Below are 24774 nucleotides of genomic sequence, written 5' to 3' on the forward strand. Positions count from 1 at the left end.
CCTGAGAATGGGAAAGGTCCACTCATTAAAGATGCAATTACCAAAGAAAGACGGAATAATTCAGAATGACCTTGGAGCTCAGACGTTGGCAGTGAGAGGACAAACAAACATCCTTTTCCTCCCTTAAAACCCGTTCATCATTTGAGCCCATTAAGACAGAAGATGAGTTTGAATTTGAGTCTCTCTTAGCATTTCTCACTTACACAGAAGTGAGTGGAATCTCCTAAACCAAGTGCTTTGAGAGAAAATTGTTTCTTGTCTGATGATTCTCCTTTACCTCTGGTTACAAGTCACGGTAACAACTTTAGGACTCTGGTTTTGTCTCGATAGACCTGACAGATTCTTTGTTTCTGTTTCGTAGTTCTTAGGCAATCCTATCTGTGATAGGTTTTTCTAAAGCCCAGAGAGATGGAGATCACCATATTAGGTTAATATTTTAAGAGTTGATGACTCTTAAAATAAATTAAACAACCAAACGTTAAAACTGTTTCTTGAAACGGAGTAAATTTATTGGAATTTTCAAGAATATTAAATGAATCATGGGCCAAATTGGGATGGAATTCAATGGAAACTAGGCTTCTAAGTCACTAAAATGCTCAGTGAGGTTATCAGAAGCAGCTGACTGCATCTTTAGTTGCCTAAACCCATTGCTATCATTTTTTTGGAAAACAAAGTCATGTGCTGTAATAAGCCCTTCTGCAAAACAAGATGTTGAGATAACTACAGAAAAAAACATTGATTTCATTTTGTTGCCAAGTACAAAATAGTAAAGGTCAAAAATAATGCTCAGGTACAGAGAGTGTGAGGTCACCTAAGTGAAGGTTTGGAAACTGGAAGAATTTTCTTTTTTGTATTTGGTGTTTGTGTGTCAGGGTTCAGGGATAAATGAAGCTGTACCAGAGAGTAGGTCTTCAAAGTGCTGTTTTGATACTTGATATACCAATACTGGAGAAGACATTTCTTTAGATTGACTGCTAGACGTTATTCCTAATTCAATTCCCAAAAGAATGCACAGGAACACAAAATCAAAACACATTTGGCAGCTGGAGATAGAAGGCCTCTATCTTCTCCTAATCTTTCAATTTAATCTACTGGGTCCAGGAGAAACTAATAGGAGATAACATATAGTATGAAGAGCTGGAAGACGTAAACAAAAATATCACACACTGTCTTTCAAAGTAGGTCCAGTAAAGGCAAATATTTTAATAGCATTCGAGCTGCAGATCCGGCTGGGTCTTACAACACTTGTGACATTGTAGTAATTCCAGTTATTAAAAACTACAAAAATACATTTAGACTCCACTTTGCTGCTTTTCTGAATATGTTGAATATCCCCGATAAAACAAACATGGAAATTAGGGTACAGTCAGTATTATACCAGTCTCAATATTTAGGGTACACTCCATAGGCTCAAAAGCCACTGGTTGCATCGGTGAGAAAGCTATGAGGAGCTACGATGCCATCACAGACCCACCTGGATGGGGACTCAAGAGGGAAGCATGAAGATAAAATCTGGAATCAATAGCAGAGCACAAGGAATAAAGGGAACAGAGCTGCTGGGAATCGATAGCACAGTGTAATATATTTCAGTGTTCTTGGTGCTCTGCTAGCCTGGGCCCATGAGGTTTGGATTCCGTTTAATACACAAGACACCAACGCACTGCTGTACAAGGCAGTCGACAGGAAGAGCTCCTGTGCATGCCCAGCCAGAAAAAAAACTGCAACTCCTGCTCCTGGCAGCCTGCTTCCTACATGTCATCATGGCAGGCAGAGGATGGAACTGTGCCAGTGTAAGCAGCGTACACAGTATTCCCTAGAAACTGCAGGAAGCATTGCCTCATCCCTGTTAGGGCACCGTTGGCTTATCAGAGATGATAATTATGTTTCTTGTTTTCTCTTATCTGCTTTGGAAGGAGTTTCATCAGCTATGTGTCTGTGGGAGTGTGCTACCTGTTCTCTAGTGGCCTTGCTACAGATGTTCCTCTTCTTCTTTAGGGAACTCAGAAGCAGCTGCTTCTATCTACTGTCATCTGCCTTGCATCCTCCCACGTCTGCAGTATAGTTAGACATAAGAATTACAAAACAAATACAGGAGATAACTCTGAGGAGCTAATTCATCAAATGCCATGAAGAAGGGGGAATTAAATGCACAACATCAATCGAGATTATCTTTTCTGCATAGCTTTGGATGCCACATGCTGAGTCCTATGACCAGGCTTGGTTCAATGGTATTCTGGTATTTCCAGCGATAATAATGGCTGAGAGCAGAGAGTGTTTGGAGTAGGCAAAAAATCCATGGTTTTGGCCAACACTAACTAAACTAGGATCTAGAAATGTATCTGTAAAATCACATAGGAAAAAAATAATAGAAAAAAGTCCAGATTTGTGACTAGAAGAGTAGAAAAAAAGAAGGCAACAGCACAATGGTATTGCACAAAAATGATTGCAAAGGGGGAAGAAACGGAGCAAAGATTAGGAGTGGGATAAATAGAACAATGAGAAGGATTGTTGGCATGTTAAATAGAAATCACAGGGAGGTAGCTGTGAAGGCAGTGTGAGAAACAGGGGGATTTAAGTATACCCATAAATCAAGGAGGTACAGCAGAGCACATGCTACAAGACATTGTCAGGAACATCGAGTCATTTTGTTGGTAATTGGCCCAGCATCATCGTTGTATACAGGTGATGATTTTTGCCACTCTTGTCTCTAGAACATAGATATTTGGAAGGTTATTTTAATGCTATAGTCATCCTTCATTGATGTAGTTTGGTGTCTGTTCAGAGTGCTGTACGCCACAGGTATCTTCATCATGGGACTTGCTTCATCATGTTACTGCTGCTTCTCTCTTTTTTATTACTTTTGCTTCTTCTCTGTTTTCTACCGTGAGCTTTTTTCCCAGCAATTTTGTGCTTCTTCTTCATCCATTTTTTAACTCTTCTAATCTGCGGGCTCACACAGAACTTTCTGTCTCCTATGTAGAGACTGCCAGAGCAGAAATCAGTTGTCAAAGAAAAAAATGAAGAATAAATAAATAAATAAATAAATATCATACTTCTCATTCACCTACAAAAGCATCACAAAATATGTTTAGTCTTATATTTTGTAGCATGTCCATTTCCTTTTGTCTGTTTTCAGATATGGTAACTGCTAATACCGAAGGTTTACATGAATACACTTTCCTCCAAAGTCTGAAAAAACTTTCCTGCTTCAGTCACTCTGAAGAGAACCACAGTGCAAAACTCTACATTTCTATTGCCAAAAAAGTAAGTAGATCACTTTATTATTACTATTGTTGTGATCATCATGGAAATGGTCTAGAAATGAAAAATTTCCAGTATTACATACAAATTTGTCAGTTTGACCCAAACGTTGTAATATTGTACCAGCCAAAATAATAATAATAAAAAATTAAAATAATTGAAATTGCTCATGTGCAAAAGTAAAGCCAACTAATGAGTTTAGGCAGGGTTTGCAGGGGATCAAGAATTGGAATAAAAAATAAATAAATCAGAGAACCCTAAGGTGCCTAAGTCCTTTTTCAATGGTGAAAATAAAGCACGTGTCAAAGTTAGTGCAGGCTGAATAAAGATCAATATTTTTATTGAAAAGGAAATTCAATTTTAGCAGCCTTAAGTTCAAACAGCACAACAAAGGACAATTCTTAGATCACACACAATCTTATGTTTCAATGAATTTCTGTAAGCAAACTAAGATTCTACTTGTTAAAATGATGCCTAATAGGTTTCAATTTGACAGTACCCCTCTCACAGTGAAGCACCCAAAACATTTCTTACATAACAGCTTCTAGGTGACACAGGCCATCAGCTTTCTGGATTTCAAACCTCTCCACTCTTGGGAGAATTCCTTTGGGAATTTCATCTGAAATTTTCGTGCAACAGTTAAAGGCCCCAGGAAACAAAGCTAAAAAGAGTAATAACAAAGTTAGAAATGGCTTAGACATGAGGGGACAACCCGTAGCTTAACTTCACAGAATCACAGACTGGTTGAAGTTGAGAGGGACTTCCTAAGATCATCTAGCCCAGCTTCCCTGCTGAAGCTGCATCAGCTAGAGCAGGTTGCCCGGTACTGTGTTCAGTTGAGCTCTCAGCATCTCCACAAATGGAGACTCCACAGCCTCTCTGGGAAACCTCTTCCATTTTCTGACCACCCTCACAACAAAAAATGTTTTCTTGCATTCTTGCTTTTTACCCTCCTCTCTCGTCCTAAGATCTTGAATCAGCCTCATTATCGTTTGTGTTTGAAATTATTAATGCTATTGATGGATTTTGTGTTTTCTTTTCCCCCTGGGGCTTGTGGGTTCATGACTGAATCTGTCTCTGCTAGGGAATGATCTGCAGATTTTTTCCTGCTTGATAAACACCATCTTAAAATTAAAAAAAAAAAAAAGTGACTAGAGGTTAAAAATCAGATCCTAACTCAAGAATTTTTGGTAACAAATAGTAACACTTTGATATTTGTTTTTCTTCATCGCTAACACAGAAATACACCTTCTAAAAGGGATTCCCTTCGAGAGTTCAAGGACAAGCCAAGCTATGTGGTTGAGGGATTTATCTCGGGTGTGAGAGTCTCGGGATCAAAACCATGCTTCAAAGTGAGCACAACAAGGACTTCTCTGTCCCAGCCAATGAATCAATCTGTGTACGGTAGGGAAGGAATCTTCCTATTTAATTTTATTTTTTTCCTGGCCATGAAAAGAGTCATGCTGTTTCTTAAGTAACCATTCAGCCTTGGAGTGCAAGAGTTAAAGAGCAAAAAAGATAAAAATAAGAATAAGCGAGAGAATCCATTTTCAATGGTTGCTGTAAACAAGAAAATAGAAGTCTCTTTACAAAATTTCCCCTAAGAAGACTGTGTGACCTGGTTCTCGCAAGAATTCTCTCTGAGAGCTAGAATAACAGAGCATGCTGGCAGAGCTGCAGCAGTGAGCTAAAGCAGCTAGCAGTATAGCAAAATTCACCAAAGGCCAGTCACGCTACCTGCTACAGCTTGCAGGAGGTTTTTGTACCTGGTGGGGTAGCTGACAGAGCCCTGGGACTGCACAGTTATAAAGGAGGGTGAAAGGCACCAGCTGCTCTGGTAGTCGCCTCCTCGGCAACCCAGAGAGGAAGGCTATAAATAATTGTATGGTGCAGAAGGATTAATTAAGTATTGTATGTTACATGTATTATTTCCCTTATGTCCTTTTCTTTTCTCTCTTGAGAAGAGAGAAAACAGCATACTGTTCATGAAGCCAATTAATTCATGTTTGCAAATGGGAATTCAACTCGCAGAGCACCACTAAGTTTAATTTTTTCTGAGGGTTTATGACTGTTAGTGACTGAAGTATGAACGTTCATTGTTGCCAGTCGGTTCCTTGCAGAAAAATTACACAGGAAAAAAAGCTCAGGGAAGGGTAATTGTATCTTGAATGTTATCTGAAGTCTAGTCCTGTGCTTCTTTGGGGTCTAGTAAACTAAAAGACTTGCAAGGCCAGCACCGCCAGCCTCGGGCAGAATCACCAGATACTACAGAAGGTTTTAGGGTGAGGCAGCTGTCTCCTGAACTTGTACTCAGTTGTCACTTGCTTTGTTCCCTTGACCTGGATTGTACTGAACTGTCCTTTGCACACTTTATAACTGAAAATTAATAAATTATTTTTGATGTACTTTTATAGCTGTATAAGCTGTATAAACATATGAGGAAATTAAAGCAAAATTAGCAAAATTAATTGCTAATTAAAATTAGCAATTTTAGAATGAATTCAGTTACCTGATGCTCAGTAAATCTTTGAACTGGAGCATTAATCCTCTCTAAATCATGCAGCTATGCAAAAAAGTATGCCTCTACATATGAGAACACACAACGGACTCCAGTGAAACTGGTGAATACACTGACAGAAAACAGACTGAAATTTTGTAGTAGAGCATGAATGAGGTGGTGCTTATTTCCCTTTCTTACAGAGATTGAGAACCTGCTAGTAACTTTTTGTTGGAGGTGTGTGCTTAGAGAGGCAGTCTTGCTTTCATAGGCTTGTATGGGTGTTGACCGCGAGGAACTCCAGTCTGCACTAACTTCACTGCTTTTCAACAAAAAATAAGCTATCGCTTTTAAATAAAATTTGAATTTTTGTTGTTGTTGTTCTGTACATGAGTGTACAGTTACAATATGGCAAATAGAAATTAATTAGAAATTAAATGTAATAGAAATTAAAGAACAGTCAGGGCAGTGAGTCAAGGAACTTCTGTATTTCCCCCGAGCCCCAGAAGAAGGGACCTGTTGTCCTGGAGCACTGGGATGAGTTATTAACATAACTGTGCTCTGATCCCATAAGTGGGAAGGAACTAGGTGGTAATAAGCAAAGCTAATGAATTCAGCCCAACCCAATACCAGAAATGTGTTTGGGTTTCAGCAATTAGGTCAGGCTCATTAGTTGGTAATCACTGGTTCACACAGTGGTTAAAAGCAAAGAACTGTGGTTTTCCACACAGACGTTGGCCTGGCCTTTTATTGCCCTTTGTGACTCTAAGAGATTTTTCCAGTGCTGGCTATTTCACTTGTCTCTGTGGCCCAGTGACACAATGAGAAATCCACAGCCGCTTACCAAAAACTGTTTAGACCTGTTGTGTGACACTGAGCCTCTTTAATGAGGACACTAAAGGAGCAGCTGACAGGATCAACAAGCTTAGCAATCATCTCAAGACAGGTCCACTCAGGGATTGCTCTGCTGTTATTTCAGCAGGTGGTATTACTTGCTTTGGTATTTATTCCTTGGGAACACTCACCTGGGAAAGATCCACTGCTATTTAAATGTTTTGTGTCCTATTTTGGGGTGGCCTCTAATACTTCAAATCTTGCAGGAAATTCCACTGGTGCAAGTTAAGCACTCTTGCAGAGGGCGAACAAGAGTAACTGGAAAACACCCTCACTCACCCAACCTTCTCTCTCAAGGATGCCTAGGAAGGACCTCCTTTCTGGATGCATGCTTTGCCTCTGCGGCTTGTGGAATACACTATTACTATTCTTTTTATTATGCTGGATTTATTTAACATGCTATGTATAGCTTTACCAACTTCAGAAGAAGTGGAGAGAAAGGACAGCCTTGCATTGGCTTCCATATCTTATCCTCTACCCAGTCAAACTCAGTATGTAGAAACGTTTTTCATCATTTCTGCTTTGCTTTCTTTGGTCATCATTCTCAAATTCGAGAGCCACATGATTAGCAGTTGAAGAAGGCCATGTCATCTAGAGTTCAGGCAAGAAATGTTAAAAGCAGTTACTGCTTCCTGCTCAGTTTCTGGAGCAGTCATGAACACTTCACTCTTTCTCCAGTTTTGGGCTGATTACCCTAGATTTTCTTTCCCATTTACAGAAACTGTAGTGCCTGCTGAAGGGACCTCCTGTGGAATACAGCAGCAGTAGCAGATAGCTATTTTGCTGGTCTCTGACTGCCATTTTTAGGCAGACAGGGCTAGATAAATGTTCCTCTGTGGGTAGACACTGGGGAGGAGAAACACAGCAGCCATTGGCTCAGCCAGGCTCTTCTGTAGGAAATTTATTTATTTTTTTTATTTATAAATTTTTTTAGCCGGACAGGTCATTGTCTCATATTTTAGCTGAAGGGGACCAGGTGGAGAAAAAAGAGGAATCACAGAATCACAGGACTGTAGGTGTTGGAAGGGACCTCAAGAGATCATCGGGTCCAACCCCCCTGCCAAAGCAGGTTCCCTAGAGCAGGCTGCCCAGGTAGGCATCCAGACGGGCCTTGAATATCTCCAGAGAAGGAGACTCCACAACCTCCCTGGGCAGCCTGTTAAGGAGAGGAAGCCACACAGAAATAGATAGCGAGTGATGGAGCCATGGCATTCCCCACCCCTGCACCTTTTTGCTCCTTTTAACCAAGCACAATAGAAATACTGGGCTGTAGGTGGGAACAGTGGGAAAGACATTTTTGGTCCCATCTCAAATACCCGATAGATAGGTCTTGCACTTACACAGACCAAGGGAGTCTGGCAAAGATGCGCACAGTTATTAAGCAGAATGGGCTCTCCCAACAAATCCTGTGTTCATACAGACAGCTTATCTTGCATGGTGAAATCCGGGAACCTGGGACTCTTTCTGTGTCTAAACTGAAATGTGAGATCTGCTGCTAAAGTGTCTCAAATTCATCGTGCGTTGATGCAGCCCTGCACTGATTGCACAATTTCGGCACTGCTGGGATTATCAGCAGCAGTCATCAGTGTTTCCTAATGGAATTCTTTTGTGGTTACAAAGTAGGCTTTGTACATATGCACAAAAAGCCCTTGCATTGATTAACTGGATTAATGTCTTGATTAGTCAGACTATGATAAGTATTAAAACGCTCTAGTCTCAGTACAGCCATTCCCGTAGATAAATTTCCCACCTTAATCCAGTGCTGTTGATTTATGACCATAGAATCCGGGCTCTGCCCTTGGAAGGAAGATTTCTCTCAGAACACGTACACTTTATACTAACTTCTGTAAGGCAGATCATTTAGTACCCGTTTGCTAATGAAGCTGCCAGAAAATGTTTCTTTCATCTAAAACAAACTTGGGGCTGCTTTAAGAGTTCAGTACCTTAAAGCATGTCTTTTTAGCTTAACACAAAGTAGGTCAGTAACTATTTCATTATGAAGAAGGCTCTGAGCCTGCTTGGCAGGTGAACAAAGCAGGTTGCTAGAATCCTTGGCAAACACAGCGTAGTTGTACTCTGTTAAAACACGGAGGTTGCTCAACAGCTGGAGTTGAGAGGGGAACTCAGATGCTGAACTGTGCCTTATTAAACCTTTCCTTCAACTAGATTGTATGAGAATACACAAACCTGAAGCATAGAACTGAAAAAGAGACAAAGAAAAGATTTATAAGGGATTCTAAGCTATATCTGCTAAAGTGGTGAAAATAACATTTAATAAAATATAAATCATAGTATATAATTTTTCTGGCCTAGAATAAATATAAATGAAGTTATTTAGTGATGCCTTTTCTGCTCTGCTATGAGGACTGCTGTTAATACAGACAGTTTCAAGCCAGGAGGGCTAACTGGAGGCTGACAGATGGGTGTGCCATACAGGCCATGATTTGCAAATGTGTCTTGGTCCCTCAAATCACCATCAGATTGCAAGCTTTCTATTCCCATGCAGCATCCTTGATGCAGGCTGAAAATTGGCAAAGTACACTCTGAAAATTGGCAAGCAGTATGTTTCTGACCGCATACTGGTGTGGTCAAGCAAACACTATTATCCAGTGCCTTACCAGAAGGTGAAATTTCTACTTTTCTTAGCAAATAAAAAAAAAACATGTAATGTCTTGCACATTGCAATGCAACAAGAAGTTGTCATATTAACATACATCTGTTATTTTTCTGTGAAGCAATGCAGTTTAATAAGAAGAAACCCATCCCCCACACTGCACAGATGACCCTCATGCTGACTGGACTGGCGTTACTAGAATAACTTGACTGGGATAACTACAGCTAACTGCATCAGGAATACCCAGACAATCTTATTTACTTGTTATTCCAACCCTGTAGCATTTAGCACTTGTTTTGGATGCTTTTATTATTCAAGAATTATCAAGTTTCTGTCTTCATGTCTTCAAAATTAAATATATGTAGGAGTTTTCAAAAGAGAGCTGTCTTCTCAAATTGAAATTCAGATCAACCACCTTTGAAATATTTCCTTGTCCAACCTGCTGCTTAGCCCCTCATGCACTGCCACAGCGGGTGTGACAGTGTCTGGCACTGTAAAACCATGATGCTGAAAGCAATGAGTGGATAGAAGAATATTGTTTTTTGTTGTTGTTGTTTTCAAAGCAAATTTTACTTTTTTTTTTCTTTTAATTACGTTAAGGGGAAAAATAAAATATAAATTATTATTATTATTATTATTATTAATAATAATAATAATAATAATAATAATAATCGTTATTATTATAACAATAATAAAAACACCTTCCTGGAAACCCTTCCTGCCACACTTCAAAACAGCCTTGCTCTGCTCATTTTCTGGCACTGCCTGGCAGAAACGTTCCTGCCTGTGGCTGGGTGTAGTTTGGCCACCAGATGGCTTACCTGGCGTCCGTTCAACAGCTGCCAATCCACAGCCACGAGCAAAGGAAACTTTTGTAATTCGGTATGTAGCAGCCCAAAATTTATTCATGTCTCTGTACCGTTCCACTGAAATGAACAGATGCATAATGGCCAGCCTAACTAAGCAGCCTAACCGGAGTGCTGGTTCAGAAGAGGGTAGGGTGTGCCTGTGCCCATACAACCAGATGCAGTTCTGCCTTTTTTATTGCGGGCTCTGCTGTTTGAATGTTGTTGTTAAATGTGGAACATGTTTGTGTAAGGAAAATTAGGCAATGAAGGTATTTCCCCTGTGCCAGGTAGTTCAGTATGAAAGAATGAGCGTTAAGAAAACCTTTACTTTGACCTGTGTGTGTGTGTGTACATGCCATATCTGTTGTGCAAGACCTTGCTGACTGGCCAGATCATAAATCTAATGGAAAGGAACTCACACAATCTTCTCAGGCCAGCAGTTGCAGTAGCCATTTTAATGGGACAAAACGTTAAGGCACATTTTGTCCATGTGTTCTCTAAATCACCAGGGAACTCTGCATTTCCTACTCCTACTGTAACCAGTGGAAAATGGGGAAAGTGCAAGTGATATTTGCAAGAAATTGCAAAGATTGATGTTCTCCAGAATTTGAGTCATCTTCTCTGAGAACACAACTTATTTTACACTAGCAAATTACAAAGAAACACTATGAATTCAAGCACAGCACTGGCTAATCTGTTTTGAAAGTTATTTTGATGGAAATACAGGAGGAAAAAAGCAAGCATTAGGAGATCTCATGGAGCCTTGAGATGCACAGTGAATGCGAAGCAAAGCTGTGAAAACCTCTTCGCTGCGTGTGAGAAATTGGTTACGTGAAGTATGTCCTTATAAGCATTTTGAAATCTTTGCCATCCAGGACATGTGAACATAAAGGAAAAAGAACAAGTGATTTTCTAGCATATTGCCTCTCAAGAAGCTCAGAAAGTAGGAAATCACAGCTGAACTAGAGAGATCCCTTTAAACAAACAGTAAAATTTTATTACGTGTTCTGTCGGAAATTACTGCTTTAACGGTCTTACACCTTCAGCAATGAAAATTTCTCAGCTACTGTGTTCCTGACAATATTTGCTATGATAAATTACCCACACGGCTTTTCCTTGTTTAAGCCATTTTGCAGAATGACAAAGTCCTCACGTCTGTTAAGGGTAACACGAAGGAATGCTCAGGTGAAACTAATTCCACTGAAACAAACTCCAGTTGTTCTACATGGGTTAGGAGAGCCAGCTTTCAGTTTTAAAACCTTCCCATGCTACAGCACAGACCTTTAAGCTATCATCTTTGATCCCTTGCAGAGCTGCAGAGGCTTAAGGAGACACAATTCCAGGTAGACACACCTTGGGATTTTTTTTTTCTTTTCGTTTTTTTTCCTTCTACTTTTAGGAAATTAAAACATAGAAACAGATAAAGTGCAGTTGTACTTACTCTCAGACGTCTGACTAACTGCGACTGTTAGAAGAGCAAGAACAGTGACTAAGTTCACATCCATTCCTCCCAGGAGCCGAGGTACACTGAGGGAGCCGGCTGTGAGTTACAGGAAATATCGTGTGGCCCGACCTCCCGGCTGCTGGGGAAGAACGTGATTGCCAGCCCCACCCTGGGCAGCAGCTCGAAGTCGGCTCCGTCCTGTACGGCACAGCGGGCTTCAGCAGGACTCCTCTTCTTACCTCTTCTTGTCTTCTTACATGCAGACGGGGAAGTCTCGGCCCGGTGGGAGAGGAGGCTCTGCTTATGCGGCAGCACCAAGGCTGCTCTGCCTCACCGTTGCATCCTCCGAGCCCTCCTCGCTGAGGAGGCTTTTCAGCAGTAGAAGTGCTGCGTATAGAAATGCCTCGGAAACAAACATTTGCAGGATTAAATCAGGAGGACAAAAACAAACCAAGCATCTTTGTTATTAGATATTGCCTCTGTGTGAAAGCTAAACATGCGACCACACAGGCCAAACCCGCTGCACTGTAAACGGGCTCAGCCCCAAAGAGCCACTTGCCGTGCACCAGCTTTGTGTTTGAGTGTCGTGTTTTCAGCTGGTGAAAGACCCTAAACAAGGGCTGTGTTATTTAGCACGCCTTAGCCCCTTTCTGACCTGCTGGTAGGGCAGCAGCCATGCTGTTCAAGAAAGAGACTGGAAGGTTTTTTGGCAAAAGACAGCTGGGAATGGTATATCCCTGGTATATACCCCTCCATTTTCTCATAACTCTCATTTCTGCAGCCATGTCAATAATTTTCTGTGATATTAGAGGAACACTCAATCTGAACAAACGCATGGCTTTCCATGAGGAAAAAAAAAAAAAGTTGCGTATTTGGAGGCTGATAATATCTGTAATTCTTCAGTGAGCGGCATCAAAAAGGGTTTTCCTGACTCATGCAGGGGAAAACTCTGGGGAAAATAACACCTGAAATTTCCTGCTACACATGACATAGGTCACAGGTTCACATTTTCTAATGCCTGGAAATATTACCGCATGGTGTCTCCCTGAACTGAGCACTGCACCAGCAGCAGGTGGTTTCCATATTTTGCCACCCTCCACCACTGCCAGTGCCATGCAGGCTGTCTGCTGGGACCTTTTCTAAGAGCGAACTAGAAAAATCAGCTCAGGAAGTCCATGGACTCTTCAGCCAGGCTCACCTTTGCTCTGGCTCATTACAGCAGTTCTTACCATTCCTAAATTTCCAGAGCACAAGATATAAGAAATTGCTAACCTCAGTGACTTTAATCTATGCTTACACTGTCCCAACACCAGTTTTACAGTTCAGCCTCATAATAAATTACTATCGTGCGATCAAACTGACCGGCTATTACAGCTTTACTTCTTAGCTCTTGGTTCCTGCTTGACACTGTTATCTACCAGGATAAGAGAATAAGGCACCTGCAGAGTACTACACATTCAAATGAGGCTCTACTGTGTTAAGAGAAGATAATGTGTGCCACTTCAAGTATGATTTCGGGGAAGTCATTTGTGTTGAAATCAACAAGCTGACTCATTGCTGGCATTTAATTACAGTGAAAAATCTGTTAAAAAGTCTAAACTGCCACTACCAAAGCTAAGACAGCTCTCAGCACCTTAATTAATATGAACTTAGGTAAGGACAAGACTATTAGCAGCATTAATGTACTTCAACGTAGCACAAAGAGGAATAGGCTAAATAAAAAAAGTGTTACTGAAGTAACGTGCTAAAGAAATGGCTTCTGTCAGTACTAATTGGGTTTTGTCTCCTCTACAGTGCAGAACTGGGTGCTTTGTGTCCCCGAGGATACTGACACCAAGTAGTTTGCTCTGACAAATGCTTTGCATGGGATCTCCAGATGCAGTTTTAAACGCCTGGTACAGATTGCAAAAGTTTCAGTCCAGTAAGAGTAAGGAGTGTGCTGAGCTGTAGCAGGGATGGGGTGGGAGAAGGAACCAAAGCACCCTGCACAAGAAATGCAGAGTGTTCCCAGGTGGCTGCTCAGACACACACACACATATCCTGTGTCACACAAACACAGAATAAACACAGATACCTGCAGGCATTCATTTCTCTGCTGCTGAGAAAATGCTGTGGCATGCTGAATACAACTCACTTCTTCAGTCAGATTTTAGCTCAAGTTTAACATCTTCTGTGCCTTCAGAGTTCACAGTGACATTTACAGCTCCAGAACAAAATAAATGCATGTTCACTTCAATGGGAAAGTACAGCAAGGAAATGATGATTATGGCAGACCCAGAACATGATTTCCACTTTATGGAGGCTGTGTAATGTGCTAGTAATTTAGAATGTCAAACCTATTAGAACAGGACAAAATGTAAACTGAGAAAATAACTCCATTTTATGACATTGAGAAATTCAAAATAAAAAATAAAGCCAGGAAACAATAGCAAATATTGTGCTATGACTCCGCTTAAACATACAGGCAGCCATCCAACATACAAAGAAAGAACAAGTTAGCCAGAAATTCTTTTCCCAGAATTGCACTGACATAGTTGACAATGGCATTAGTTGCAATTATGGCTGGAGGAACGTGAAGGCTTTTATTGACATATTGGCCTGGACTGAATTCAAACCTCAAATGAAAGCTCTAACCTGCAGGCAGAAGTATTGCAAGTGAGAAGGTAGTTATTCCTCTGCCCTGAGAAACAAGGCAAATTCTTCCTTTAGCCATTTTTAAAGTTCTGTCTTGATTTTTTTCTACTTTAACTGATGGAAAAGCTACATCTGAGAGCAAAGCCTTTAATTTTTTGAGCAGAGGACTGTGACTTTCTCTATGCTAAAATGCACTCTAACGTGTCTCACACCTTTCTCCAATTACACAAGCACAGGCAGGAGTAAACTGGCCTTCTTTAACCCCCTCCTTGCCCTTGAACAGCTTTCTGCAGTGAAAGGTACGGCATGGGGAACAGTAGCCACATGCTTCTGCCCTGCCCGTGTACCTGCACCCCAAACCAAGAAGTTCTGTGCAGCACACATGAGGAAAGCGAGGCTTGAGAGCCTTCCAGTCTCTGGAGCCAAACTTCCAACAGAAGTGCTGATTACTGGTGAAGAACAAAACCACCAATTCCACTTTTTAAGTCAGGATAAATCATGTTAAAACAACTTTGGATTATTGCTGTCTTCAGCAAGACTTAATTTGAGCCTTTGCTCTTGGCTTACTGGTAGATGTAATGGACTTCTCTGGACTTCACTTCCCATTACTCTGCTAAGGCACACAATAATCAACTTGCAATAACTTTTTTTTTTCTTAGAATGGCCTAAATCATGAATGAACTGAGGATATAATTTACAATTATACTTTGGACTTTCTAGAGATGTCTCCAATTGTTTGTGTGGGTAACAAAACCCCAAGCCATGATCTCTTCAGACATCCCCTATTCTAGACAACACCTTACACAGGTGGAAGGAAGAGAGGCACCTTGAGGAGGCACTGGAGCACCCACGTCCCTTCCTGCTGGCCGATGTCCCCGCAGGCAGACGATGCTGCCATGGCTCCCTCTTCACCGCCCAGCTGGGGCTCAGGACCCCGTGCAGCAGTTGCAGCCCCGGCGGGGGGAGATGGGGGCACTTGTCCCAGCCTCTGCTATTACCTGGCACCTAGGGGTGAGGGCCTGAGCCTGGATCTCCTGCTCCCTCAGCAGGCCTCCTGACCGTTAGGTTGCTATAGACTGGGGTGGAAGCGGAGCTCAGCAGAATAATGCAGGCTTTTGTGCTGGGAAGGAGGCTTCAGGCTCTCTGCACCAGGAAGACGAAGGTGTGGTGCCAGCTCTGTCTCCAGTGCGAAAAGTGCAGAGAAACACCTCCTTTTTTCTACTGTCTGTTTCAAAAAAATGTCCTTTGCAGGTATTGCATCTGCAGCAGCTGACCCCACAGACACGAAGCAACAGCCAGGCATTTACCTGCAGGTGCCTTTACTGGATTTTAGCTCTTACTGTGGTAGCTTCTCTCTTCCCCAATGGAAATAGCATGGAGAAAGCATGAGCAGAGAGCAGGATTCACCTCACAAACTTTCTTTAGGACTGCTAGAGTGCATTATTGCCAGTGGACTGGATGGCTTGGCTGCCAGCATAGTGTTTCCATTATCTGGGATGTCCAAATTAAAGCCCTTTCCATATCTCCAATATGACTTTAAAAGTTGACATGCTGTTATGGAGGTTGAGAAAAAGGACCTATTTCACTGGGAAAATGGACAGAGGGAGAAACAGAAGATGTTATTAATCTCCCAGGTCAGGGGGGGAAAAAGAAGCGCAAAGTAAGCCCTTAGGAAGTTGTGGAAGTTGTGAAGTCCCTTTCTCAGGCTGGCAGCTATAACACTTCCCCTCTCAACCCCTCTACCCTTTACAAGCCAGTTTTACTGCAGAGGAAGACCATGTAAGAGAGGCTCTGAGAGGACCTGCATGCACTAAAAAGAAAGGAGAGTGGAGGTTTTCCATGGCTGGCTGCTGCTTTATTCAGGTGATAACCCGATGCTGAGATATAAAACAGGAAATAAGAATATTGGAATTTGTGTTTCTTAATAGAACAAAGACCAACAATTCTGCATGCTTTCCTATTAAAGATCCTTATTTTAAGAGATTTTATTGGCTACATAGCTTAGTAATTCTCTCAAACCAAACCCAAAATATGAAGTTTACATCAGTTGTCCACATACTCTTTTCTCAACTCTGTCTCTCAAAAGACTTCTCATGACAAGGCTGAGTACCAAAGACCAGGTGCTCCTAAGTTTTGTTGGCATTTTTTTCGTCGTAGGCCTTAACTGACTTTTGGACAAGACAGAGTCTGTTAATTTGGATTCTGAAATGCAAAAACCAGACAAACACATGCAAAAACTCACAAACACACCATGGGTGAAAATGCACGCCTGTAGGGCCAATATCTGACCAGTGGTCTGGTTCAGCATGATGCTTTTTTTCTAACCTTCTTCTCCTGAGCCCAAAAGAGCTTGAGACTGGTTTTCAGAGCATAGATTCTGAACATCTACCTGGATTTCCCTATCTTTTAAACCCCAACATTGTCTGTATAGGGGCATAACACAAGTGACAAATGTTCAATGGAAACTAATCAAACCAAGTTTAAAAAAAATAGTTGGTGCTCTTTTCCACAAACATAAATAAATACAGATGTTCTGGTCTTACGCTTTGGCTAAAACATGTTTATGGTCACGAGAGATTTACGCAGGGACAAACGCAAACATAACCACTGCACGAGGTTATACTAACACAGGGCTGTACATGACAGACGTTACATCAAAACGTGAGGATCAACAGACTTGCAACAATTTTACGGGGAATAAATGTGATTCTCCCTCTTTCCTAACCCAAATTCACCGACTGTTAGTGTGGCTTGTGAAGTCACTATTAACCCTGAACTATGATCTCTTGCAGCCATTGGTTGTACCGGGAAATTAAATTTTGCCTTGTAAACCATCACGCCCACATTACATCTTCGTTACTGAGCTGGCACCAAGGCTTTCAAGCTGCCTCTGATGGTCTCCCTCCTGCCAGGTAACAGAGTCCCTCGCAGCTCTGAGGCCGTGGCGTGCTCTTTAGTCCAGTGTAGTGTGCCTGGTTATTCATTCACAGGATCAAATTCACACTTTCCCTATGCTCAGCATAAGTTTGGAAGCTGGGGAAGAGGAAAAAGAGCTTCATGACTTCGTTTGTGCTTCTCACAGACAGAGCTCAGACAGGAGAAGGGAGCTTTGGTGAAGGATCTTCCCTTTCTGAAGGGTGCCCAGGCCCCTGATCGCGGCTTTGTGCAGAGCACAAGCCAGAGTGCTGTGTTTTTACCCCAGGTCTGTGTGTGGATTTCCTCCTAATGCTCGTCCTGCATCAGGAGTTGGTGTAAATGGGGAAAACTCACTGCATGAGGAGCCTTCATCCAAAACACCTGCTTGCCCTGCCTGTTTTGATTTTAATTCCCCCTTCTTATAGAAGGGCACAAAAGAACTTTGGTGCAAAAATCTACTGAAGATTTTTTTTTTTTTTAAAGAGAGATTAAGAAAAAAATCAACTGTGGGGGGCAAGTTTGGCAGCTCTCTTTCTGGAAGACCAGGCGCTTGAGTTTCACAAGTCCAAGGGGCATTGAAAATGCCAACATTTTGAAAAAATATATATATAATTTATGATTTGCAAGTCTATTACTTGAAGCTAAACAAGACCAGGATCATTTCTTCTCTTTTCATTTACATTTTTATAGTTAAATGTTACCTAGAAGATGTAAAACAGACTAGATTGGAGACTACTTGTAAGGGACTGTGTCATTGTTATACAACAGACAACATAATGAGTGACTGAAACCTTCCTGCACTACCCAGAACAAATACATTATTAATAAGGATGTTGTTAATGATATGCCTGCTTCTGCAGTCCTCACTCACTAATACCAGGAAGAGTTTTGTGTTTTGTTTGCTGGATTTGGCTTGCTTTTTCTTTTTTCTTTTTTTTTCTTTTTTCTTTTTGAGTCCCACTTAAAGAAACGTGGTCACCACATATTCCTCACTTACAACAAAGGTGATGGTATTAAATTTGCACAGTGAAGCAAACCCATCTCCCAGCTAACTAATTGAGGCTGCACAGGGCTGGCAGAATACAATTTGACCAGCAGATTGGAAAGACACATGATCAACTTTGCACTGAAACCCCTTCCAGGTTACACTGACCACTGAAAGTCAGGCAAGCAAACATTCCCCCGTGCTGCATCTCTGTCCTCAGGCACCCCCTGAGCATAACACTGGGGCAAGGATGGAGCCATGCAGCAGGTAGGGGCTGCCCGCCCTGCCGTGAGCTCTGCTCCCCAAAAGCCTCACGCACACTCGCCACCATAGTTCCTTTGCTCCCCCTTCTCCAATTACCTGATGGCTTCCAGTCCATCAGACACTTGGATGGAACAACACTGTTGTATGTTTGTATTTACGGACTTGGGGCAGGAAGGAGGTTTACTTTGGCAAGTGAATTTATTGCCTTAGTTCCTTGTCGCTATTCCAAAGCCTGTTTGCTGGCATTGGAAAGTGGTTTGCAATAACCTGTTCTCTTTCTGTAGATCTAAAGCCCAAACTGTTTCATCATTTCAGGCCAGCTAGCAAGATGTGACTGATATATCTTTTAACCATGAAATTCCCTGCTAGAAATTGCCAAGTTTGAAACAAGCTCCTCTCTGGAGCTTTTTCTTGAAAAACTACATTTCATCCCAGCATTCCCCAATCAGCTCTACTTCTTCAGCTTTGAAGAATTTCTCTTTGAACATACTTATCTGGCCCAGCTTCCCTGTTTGTTTTTGTTTGTTTTTTTGTTTGTGTTTGTTTGTTTGTTTTATACATGTATATGTTTTATATATGTATATATATATATATTTAAGCTTAATTAAAGACCTAGTGAGATTAAGTAATGCTTATAAAGCACTTGGGAGATAAAGGTATCTGTGCTAAATGTTACCAGCAGGTGACTTGTGGAGATAGGAATAGTAGAGGGAAGAAAACAAGTGTCAGGCAAGACGTTTTGCTTTGATAAGTTGTGAAGGGATGTAACACCTAATAGCATTAAAATGTATTTCGTGCATGTCACGGGACACTTCTGTTCACTGTTTTGATTCTGAAAGCCTAGCAGTTACCTCCTTCAGAAGGCCTGAGTAACACAACAAACCTTACAGCCACTCTCATGGCACAACAAAAAAACAGGTCAAGCAGGAGATAAACAAACAACTTAGTAAAACACTTTCTTCTCTATGCATCTCTGTAAGTCATCTCCTTCTCCTTTAAGTAGGCTATTAATTTATTCCCCAAATGCCAGCAAGTATGGGTTTCTTTGTGATAGGAAGTAAGCAGAAATACCAAATTCCCTTTGCAAATGTGATAGGAGAGTGTTTTCAAACAATGTCTTACATACAGATTATTCTGCCACGTTTTTTCAAGTCTGGATATAATATATATTTCAAAGATTTTAGTAGAAGCTGTTCGCATTACACAGAGAAAATCTGTGCTTGTTACCTCTCTAGATGTAATTATGGCAGTTTGCCAAGCTGGCTGGAATCTGAGCTGAAAACTAAAGCTTTTATCTCCATCAATAAAGTAACTTCTGCCAGGGAAACTGGCATGATATGCTTGCATAAGGAAACATCATCAGTGCCAGGGAAATAGCCTGTTCTCTACCTCAGCCAATACTGCTGCTTTTGAGAGATGCTTCCCCCGCACCGTCAGTGTCAGGTACCATCAGCGGCTCAGTAGCAGAGCGTTCAGCTGCGATCATATAACTCACCTTCACCTCTGCACTTGAAACCTCTCACCTGTTCATTTCTCAGGGACATGGTTTAGTGCTTGATTGGTCAGTGCTAGGTTAAAGGTTGGGCTAGATGGTCCTGGAGGTCTTTTCCTACATAAATGCTTTTGTGATTCTGCGATCCTTCATGGAAGCACAGGGCATGTGTACACTGTGTGGTAATGCAAACAAGCTCACTGAAAGGCCGGTCCTTCCACAAGCTGGAGGGGTAGAACAACTGGATGGAGAAAAAAATAATGCGAAGCAACTCTGCCATTGGTGTTTTGTGTTTTGTCTTTTCATTGATGTTTTCCTGTTCAAATCACAAACAAAAAAAAATCTGGCCTTTATCCTTCTCCACCATCCTCACTTCTCACTCTCAAGTGTTGAACATAACTTTCTAGACAAGTACACACCTGCCCTTCTGCCCACTGCTGAGACAGTCTTCAGACCTACTGTGACTTTTGTGTTGGCATCGTAGAAGAGTTAGAAGATACCTAAAGGGAAATGTGGGATTCATCTCACCTTGTCTGCATCAGAGCTACCTGCCTCAGCTGCCATTTTAGTCAGCTGCCCCTGGGTTAGGGCAAAACATGGCAAGAAGAATGCAATCCTGTACACCAGTAGACGTCTCTTGTGGGAAGAGCTACACGGTGATCTGCGCACCACTGCACGGACTGACTGGCCACACACGGATATAATGGCAGTCTACGACGGTTTGCTGTGAGATGGATCTACACTATTGGCCAACAGATGCCTAGGATGTAACAGCATGTCGAATTGTTCTTACTTTGGGGAAGTAATGTACAAATAAATTATGTGCATACATTTTTATGGTATGAAGTTGTAACATGCATTTAGTTGCTTATTCGCGTTTTATGCACAAGACATATAAAGCATTCACCCAAAATATTCTTGCAAGTCATTCAAACTTTCACCTTGACATGTGTCTAGAAGAAGGGAAAGCCTGTCTCTCTGAGGACTAATGAAACAAAAACAGCTAATGTTAAAAGGTTTTGCTAGCTAGGGTATTCTGTACCAGAACCCCCCCAAACCCTATCCATGAATCCACAGTAAGACCAAGGGTATAACTGAATGCTTGGCTCTATCTATTATAAAGAGTTAAACGAACAAATAGATTATTTTGTTGAAGTTACACTGATAAAGCCTTATGACTTGAATCTTACAGTACTCATTTGTCCCGGAACATTTCACATTTTTAGAGGGGTCCTCACAAGATTTCCTTCCAAGTTGTTGGCAGCAATACACGAAAAGAAGCTGGTTTTGGCTATCAGCAATTTAAATTGAAATGTAAATGTGAAACCAGCAGCATTACAAACTTTCGAAGTGTCCTTGTAGGACTGAACAGTCTGCTAATGTAAATGACAAAGTGACCCTGAACATCGTGGATGTTGAAAATTCCTTATGCCATTGTTATGTCTGACATCTTTGGTTTTGTTTTTTTACCACGGCTCCTGTACTAAAACAGCTGCCAACTTAGACTATCGAAATACTTGTTATGAATGAGCAAGAGCAGATTAAGGAAACTACCCCACACCTGTTCAGGAATCCTTACCAAATGCTATGCGAAGGCGAAGAATGTCTAAGATCAAAGTAAGATCAGGTTTACTTGACAGCATGAGGAAGGCTCCAAGGAGAACGATAACTTTCCTTGGGCAAAGGAGTTGCTTCTGTAGTGGATGTGGCAACACAGCATATAGTCTGACGTGGGGGGTTACCCCTGCCATAGCTGCAGTATACAAATTCACTTTCACAGATTGCTCAGTGCAAATGTTTTCAGTCAGCTGGTTTTGATTAAACACGTTTTTACAAAATGAAATCTGTTTAACACTTCTGTCAAAAGGAATACAGTATAATTTCTTTTAATTGCTTCTCAATATTCTGAAGATTTCCTTAACATTGCTATAAAAGCTTTTTTTGCTAAGTAGTAGTGTGTCTGGATCTCCTATACATTCAAACACTCCTCCTTCCCTCAGGAAAATTAAATACAAATTTAGGTTACAGAAATAGAAAGTGATTATATAAGCATCAAAGAAAAGATGTGTGATACACATAAATACAAGTACTATTTACCTTTAATGTTACTCTTCTGTTATAAACAAAAAAAAGCAGTTCTACCATGCAACATTCAAATTTACAATTCAATGTAAAGAACACAGAATTGGGGGTATCAATTTAGTGTTCTGAGGAAAATCTTACTACTGTTTCTGTAATGAATGCAAAGGGTACTTCATCCTGACAGCACTTCCTTTGCTTCAAAGCAAGGTCTGCCCACAACAGGGAAACAAATCCTAACTGGTGGACTCAAATTGCCAGTTGATCAAAGCCCACGCTATGCAACGCTTACAATACAAATTTCTACTGCTGTGAATAAATTTGCATAAGTGACAGAATTTAGATCAGCTCAAATAGTTAAACTGAAGTGTGCTCTTGTGCATTTCATCACTTTGTTTAATTCTGGGAGAAGTTGGTGGAGTAAATGCATATATCTGTACTCAAAATGAACATTGTACTAACGATTCCTTAGATTAAATTTTAACCCCTCCCTCTAAGTCTCTTTCTAGAACTTTATTTCCATTAGCAGAGGAAATGTCCTTCCAATAATAAGCCACTACCAATAGGCTGACCACTAAAATTAAAATTATTTCAATTTAATTCAAACTCACCAACATTTTCCTTAGAGGATGGCATCAATTATGAATAATTCACTTATCAATAACTGGTTAAAGGCACACGACCATTAATACAATGTACTTCACTGCAGAAAAAACGGTACCTGTAGTTATGTGAAAATACAGATTATATTCTAAATTAGAATTATAAGATGATAGGAAATGCATTCATTCTTTCTGTTAAGGCCAACATGGAATTAAGAGAAATTTTATCTTGCTTTTTTGGGGGGGCTGGGGACTCAAACATTCAAACATTTTTAACTTGGCAGTTATGAGAACCTACTTTTTAAGACAGCAATCCATTAAAATCAGTACAACCTCTTCCTTTAACTTTAAAAGTACAATTTGAAAATATGTGGAAATAGTTTCAGTTGGCATAAGAAATGTATGAGTTAACAGTAATATTTTAGTGATATGTATTGCACACTGTGCATGAAGCTACTACCTTGAGTAAACAAATTTTTTGTGTAATTCACATACTTTTTGTATTTCATATTAATTCAATTGTGACAATGCAGTAAAGCACAAATTCATCAAGATATGTTTTTAGGGTTGGTTTATTTTTGCTATGTTTTTTCTACACACGGCAAATATCACTGCATAGCTGGAAAGATCAATGCAGTTGAAATGCACTGGTAAGAAAACGTTAGGAAGTTCATTTATAATAGGGAGGTGCATCTCCTAGGTGATGTGGGCTGAAACAAATATTTAACTTCTTTTTTTCTTTAACCTGGCTACCCACAAACTAGGTGTCACTTTACCTTAAAAATCTATCCACGGCCTGAGATAATGTTGTCTAAATGTCAGGAAGAGGCACAAGATTAACGTCTGTCTGGAGAGGGACAGAAAGAAGTCACATGTGACAGGTGCTTGCTACTTTCCTCAATATATGTATTTCTGCATGGTGCTTATGTGTTGCTTTGGTAGAACTGCTAGAAATGCAGAAAATGAACACATGCATTTTTAAACTATCTAAGAAGTACCCCATCATCCGATCTTTAAACACAGCTAGAAAGAGAAATCATTTGAAGTGAGAATCAAGCATCTTATGGTACAGTACCAGTCTGAAGGACTGATGGAGGATATAGAGTTACCAAAAATGTTAAACGATAATCTAAAAATGAGAAAGTGTTAATTTTCCACATTGTTTCTATGCACATTTAACTTTGAAACAAATCTGGCTAAAGCACAAAACTCTACGCATATATTATGAAACAAGAACATACAATTTTTTTACAGTGACTTGTACTCACTCTTGCACAAAAGATATTTATTACTGGCATTTTACAGCCTGTAGTTCAAAACACAGAACAAACAGGCAGACTATTCTTGTTGAGGGAAGGCACATTTTGAGGTGGTGTAACATTTTCCATACGTAGCTGAGTGTGCTCCAGAGAGCCTTTAGAACTTTGCATAGAAGGTCCCTGGTACCCATTAAGCCAGTCATCACAGTTCATAGTTTCTTATTTTTAGTACTTTTTACTAATATGTATTTATTAATGTAAATGTAGTATAATTTTAAGTTACGCTAAACATAAACACGTCACCTGATCTTTGCACCCTTTGATAAGTTCAGCACCTGCTAGCCTACCTATGCTTTTCCACAGAATTACCCCCTTTTGTCAGCTATTCATCAACAACTGAGGAAATTAATGCCCCATCTCCTCAGTAGACAATGGAGCTCAATGAAACAAAACCAAAAGCAACACCCCCCTCAGCCTGTCCTCACAAGATAGGTGCTCCAGCCCCCTGATCGTCCTTGTGGCCCTCTGGACTCGCTCCAACAGCTCCATGTCCTTCTTGTGCTGGGGGCCCCAAAGCTGAACACAGGACTCCAGGTGGGGTCTCATGAGAACAAAGAGATGGTGCATCACCTTGCTCAACCTTCTATCCTTACTGCTCTTGATGCCGCCCAGGACAGGGGTGGCTTTCTGGGCTGCAAGCGCACATTGCCAGCTCGTGCTGAGCTTTTCTTCAACCAACAGCCCCAGGTCCTTCTCCTCAGAGCTGCTCTCAATGCATTCTCCACCCAGCCTGTATCGGTGCTTGGGATTGCCCCGGCCCAGGTGCAGGACCTTGCACTTGGCCTTGTTGAACCTCATGAGGTTTGCACAGCCCCACCTCTCAGGCCTGGGCAGGTCCCTCTGGATGGCATCCCTTCCCTCCAGCTTGTCAGCCGCACCACACAGCTTGGTGTCATCAGCAAACTTGCTGAGGTTGTACACCGTA

At 41.1% G+C, this 24774-nt stretch overlaps 1 protein-coding gene across 1 annotated transcript; it reads right to left on the reverse strand.

The window, feature by feature from the left end:
• Positions 1 to 1174: 1174 nt before the first annotated feature.
• Positions 1175 to 11637, reverse strand: CCL28 (C-C motif chemokine ligand 28). Its single transcript, XM_050716596.1, has 3 exons — positions 11556 to 11637; positions 3796 to 3922; positions 1175 to 2983 (listed from the first exon to the last, which is right to left on the reverse strand). The coding sequence occupies exons 1-3, from the start codon at positions 11617 to 11619 to the stop codon at positions 2809 to 2811; spliced, it is 366 nt and encodes a 121-aa protein (XP_050572553.1). The 5' UTR covers positions 11620 to 11637; the 3' UTR covers positions 1175 to 2808.
• Positions 11638 to 24774: the final 13137 nt, after the last annotated feature.

The sequence above is a fragment of the Cygnus atratus genome, chromosome Z (genome assembly GCF_013377495.2).
Source record: "Cygnus atratus isolate AKBS03 ecotype Queensland, Australia chromosome Z, CAtr_DNAZoo_HiC_assembly, whole genome shotgun sequence".
Lineage (NCBI taxonomy): Eukaryota > Metazoa > Chordata > Aves > Anseriformes > Anatidae > Cygnus > Cygnus atratus.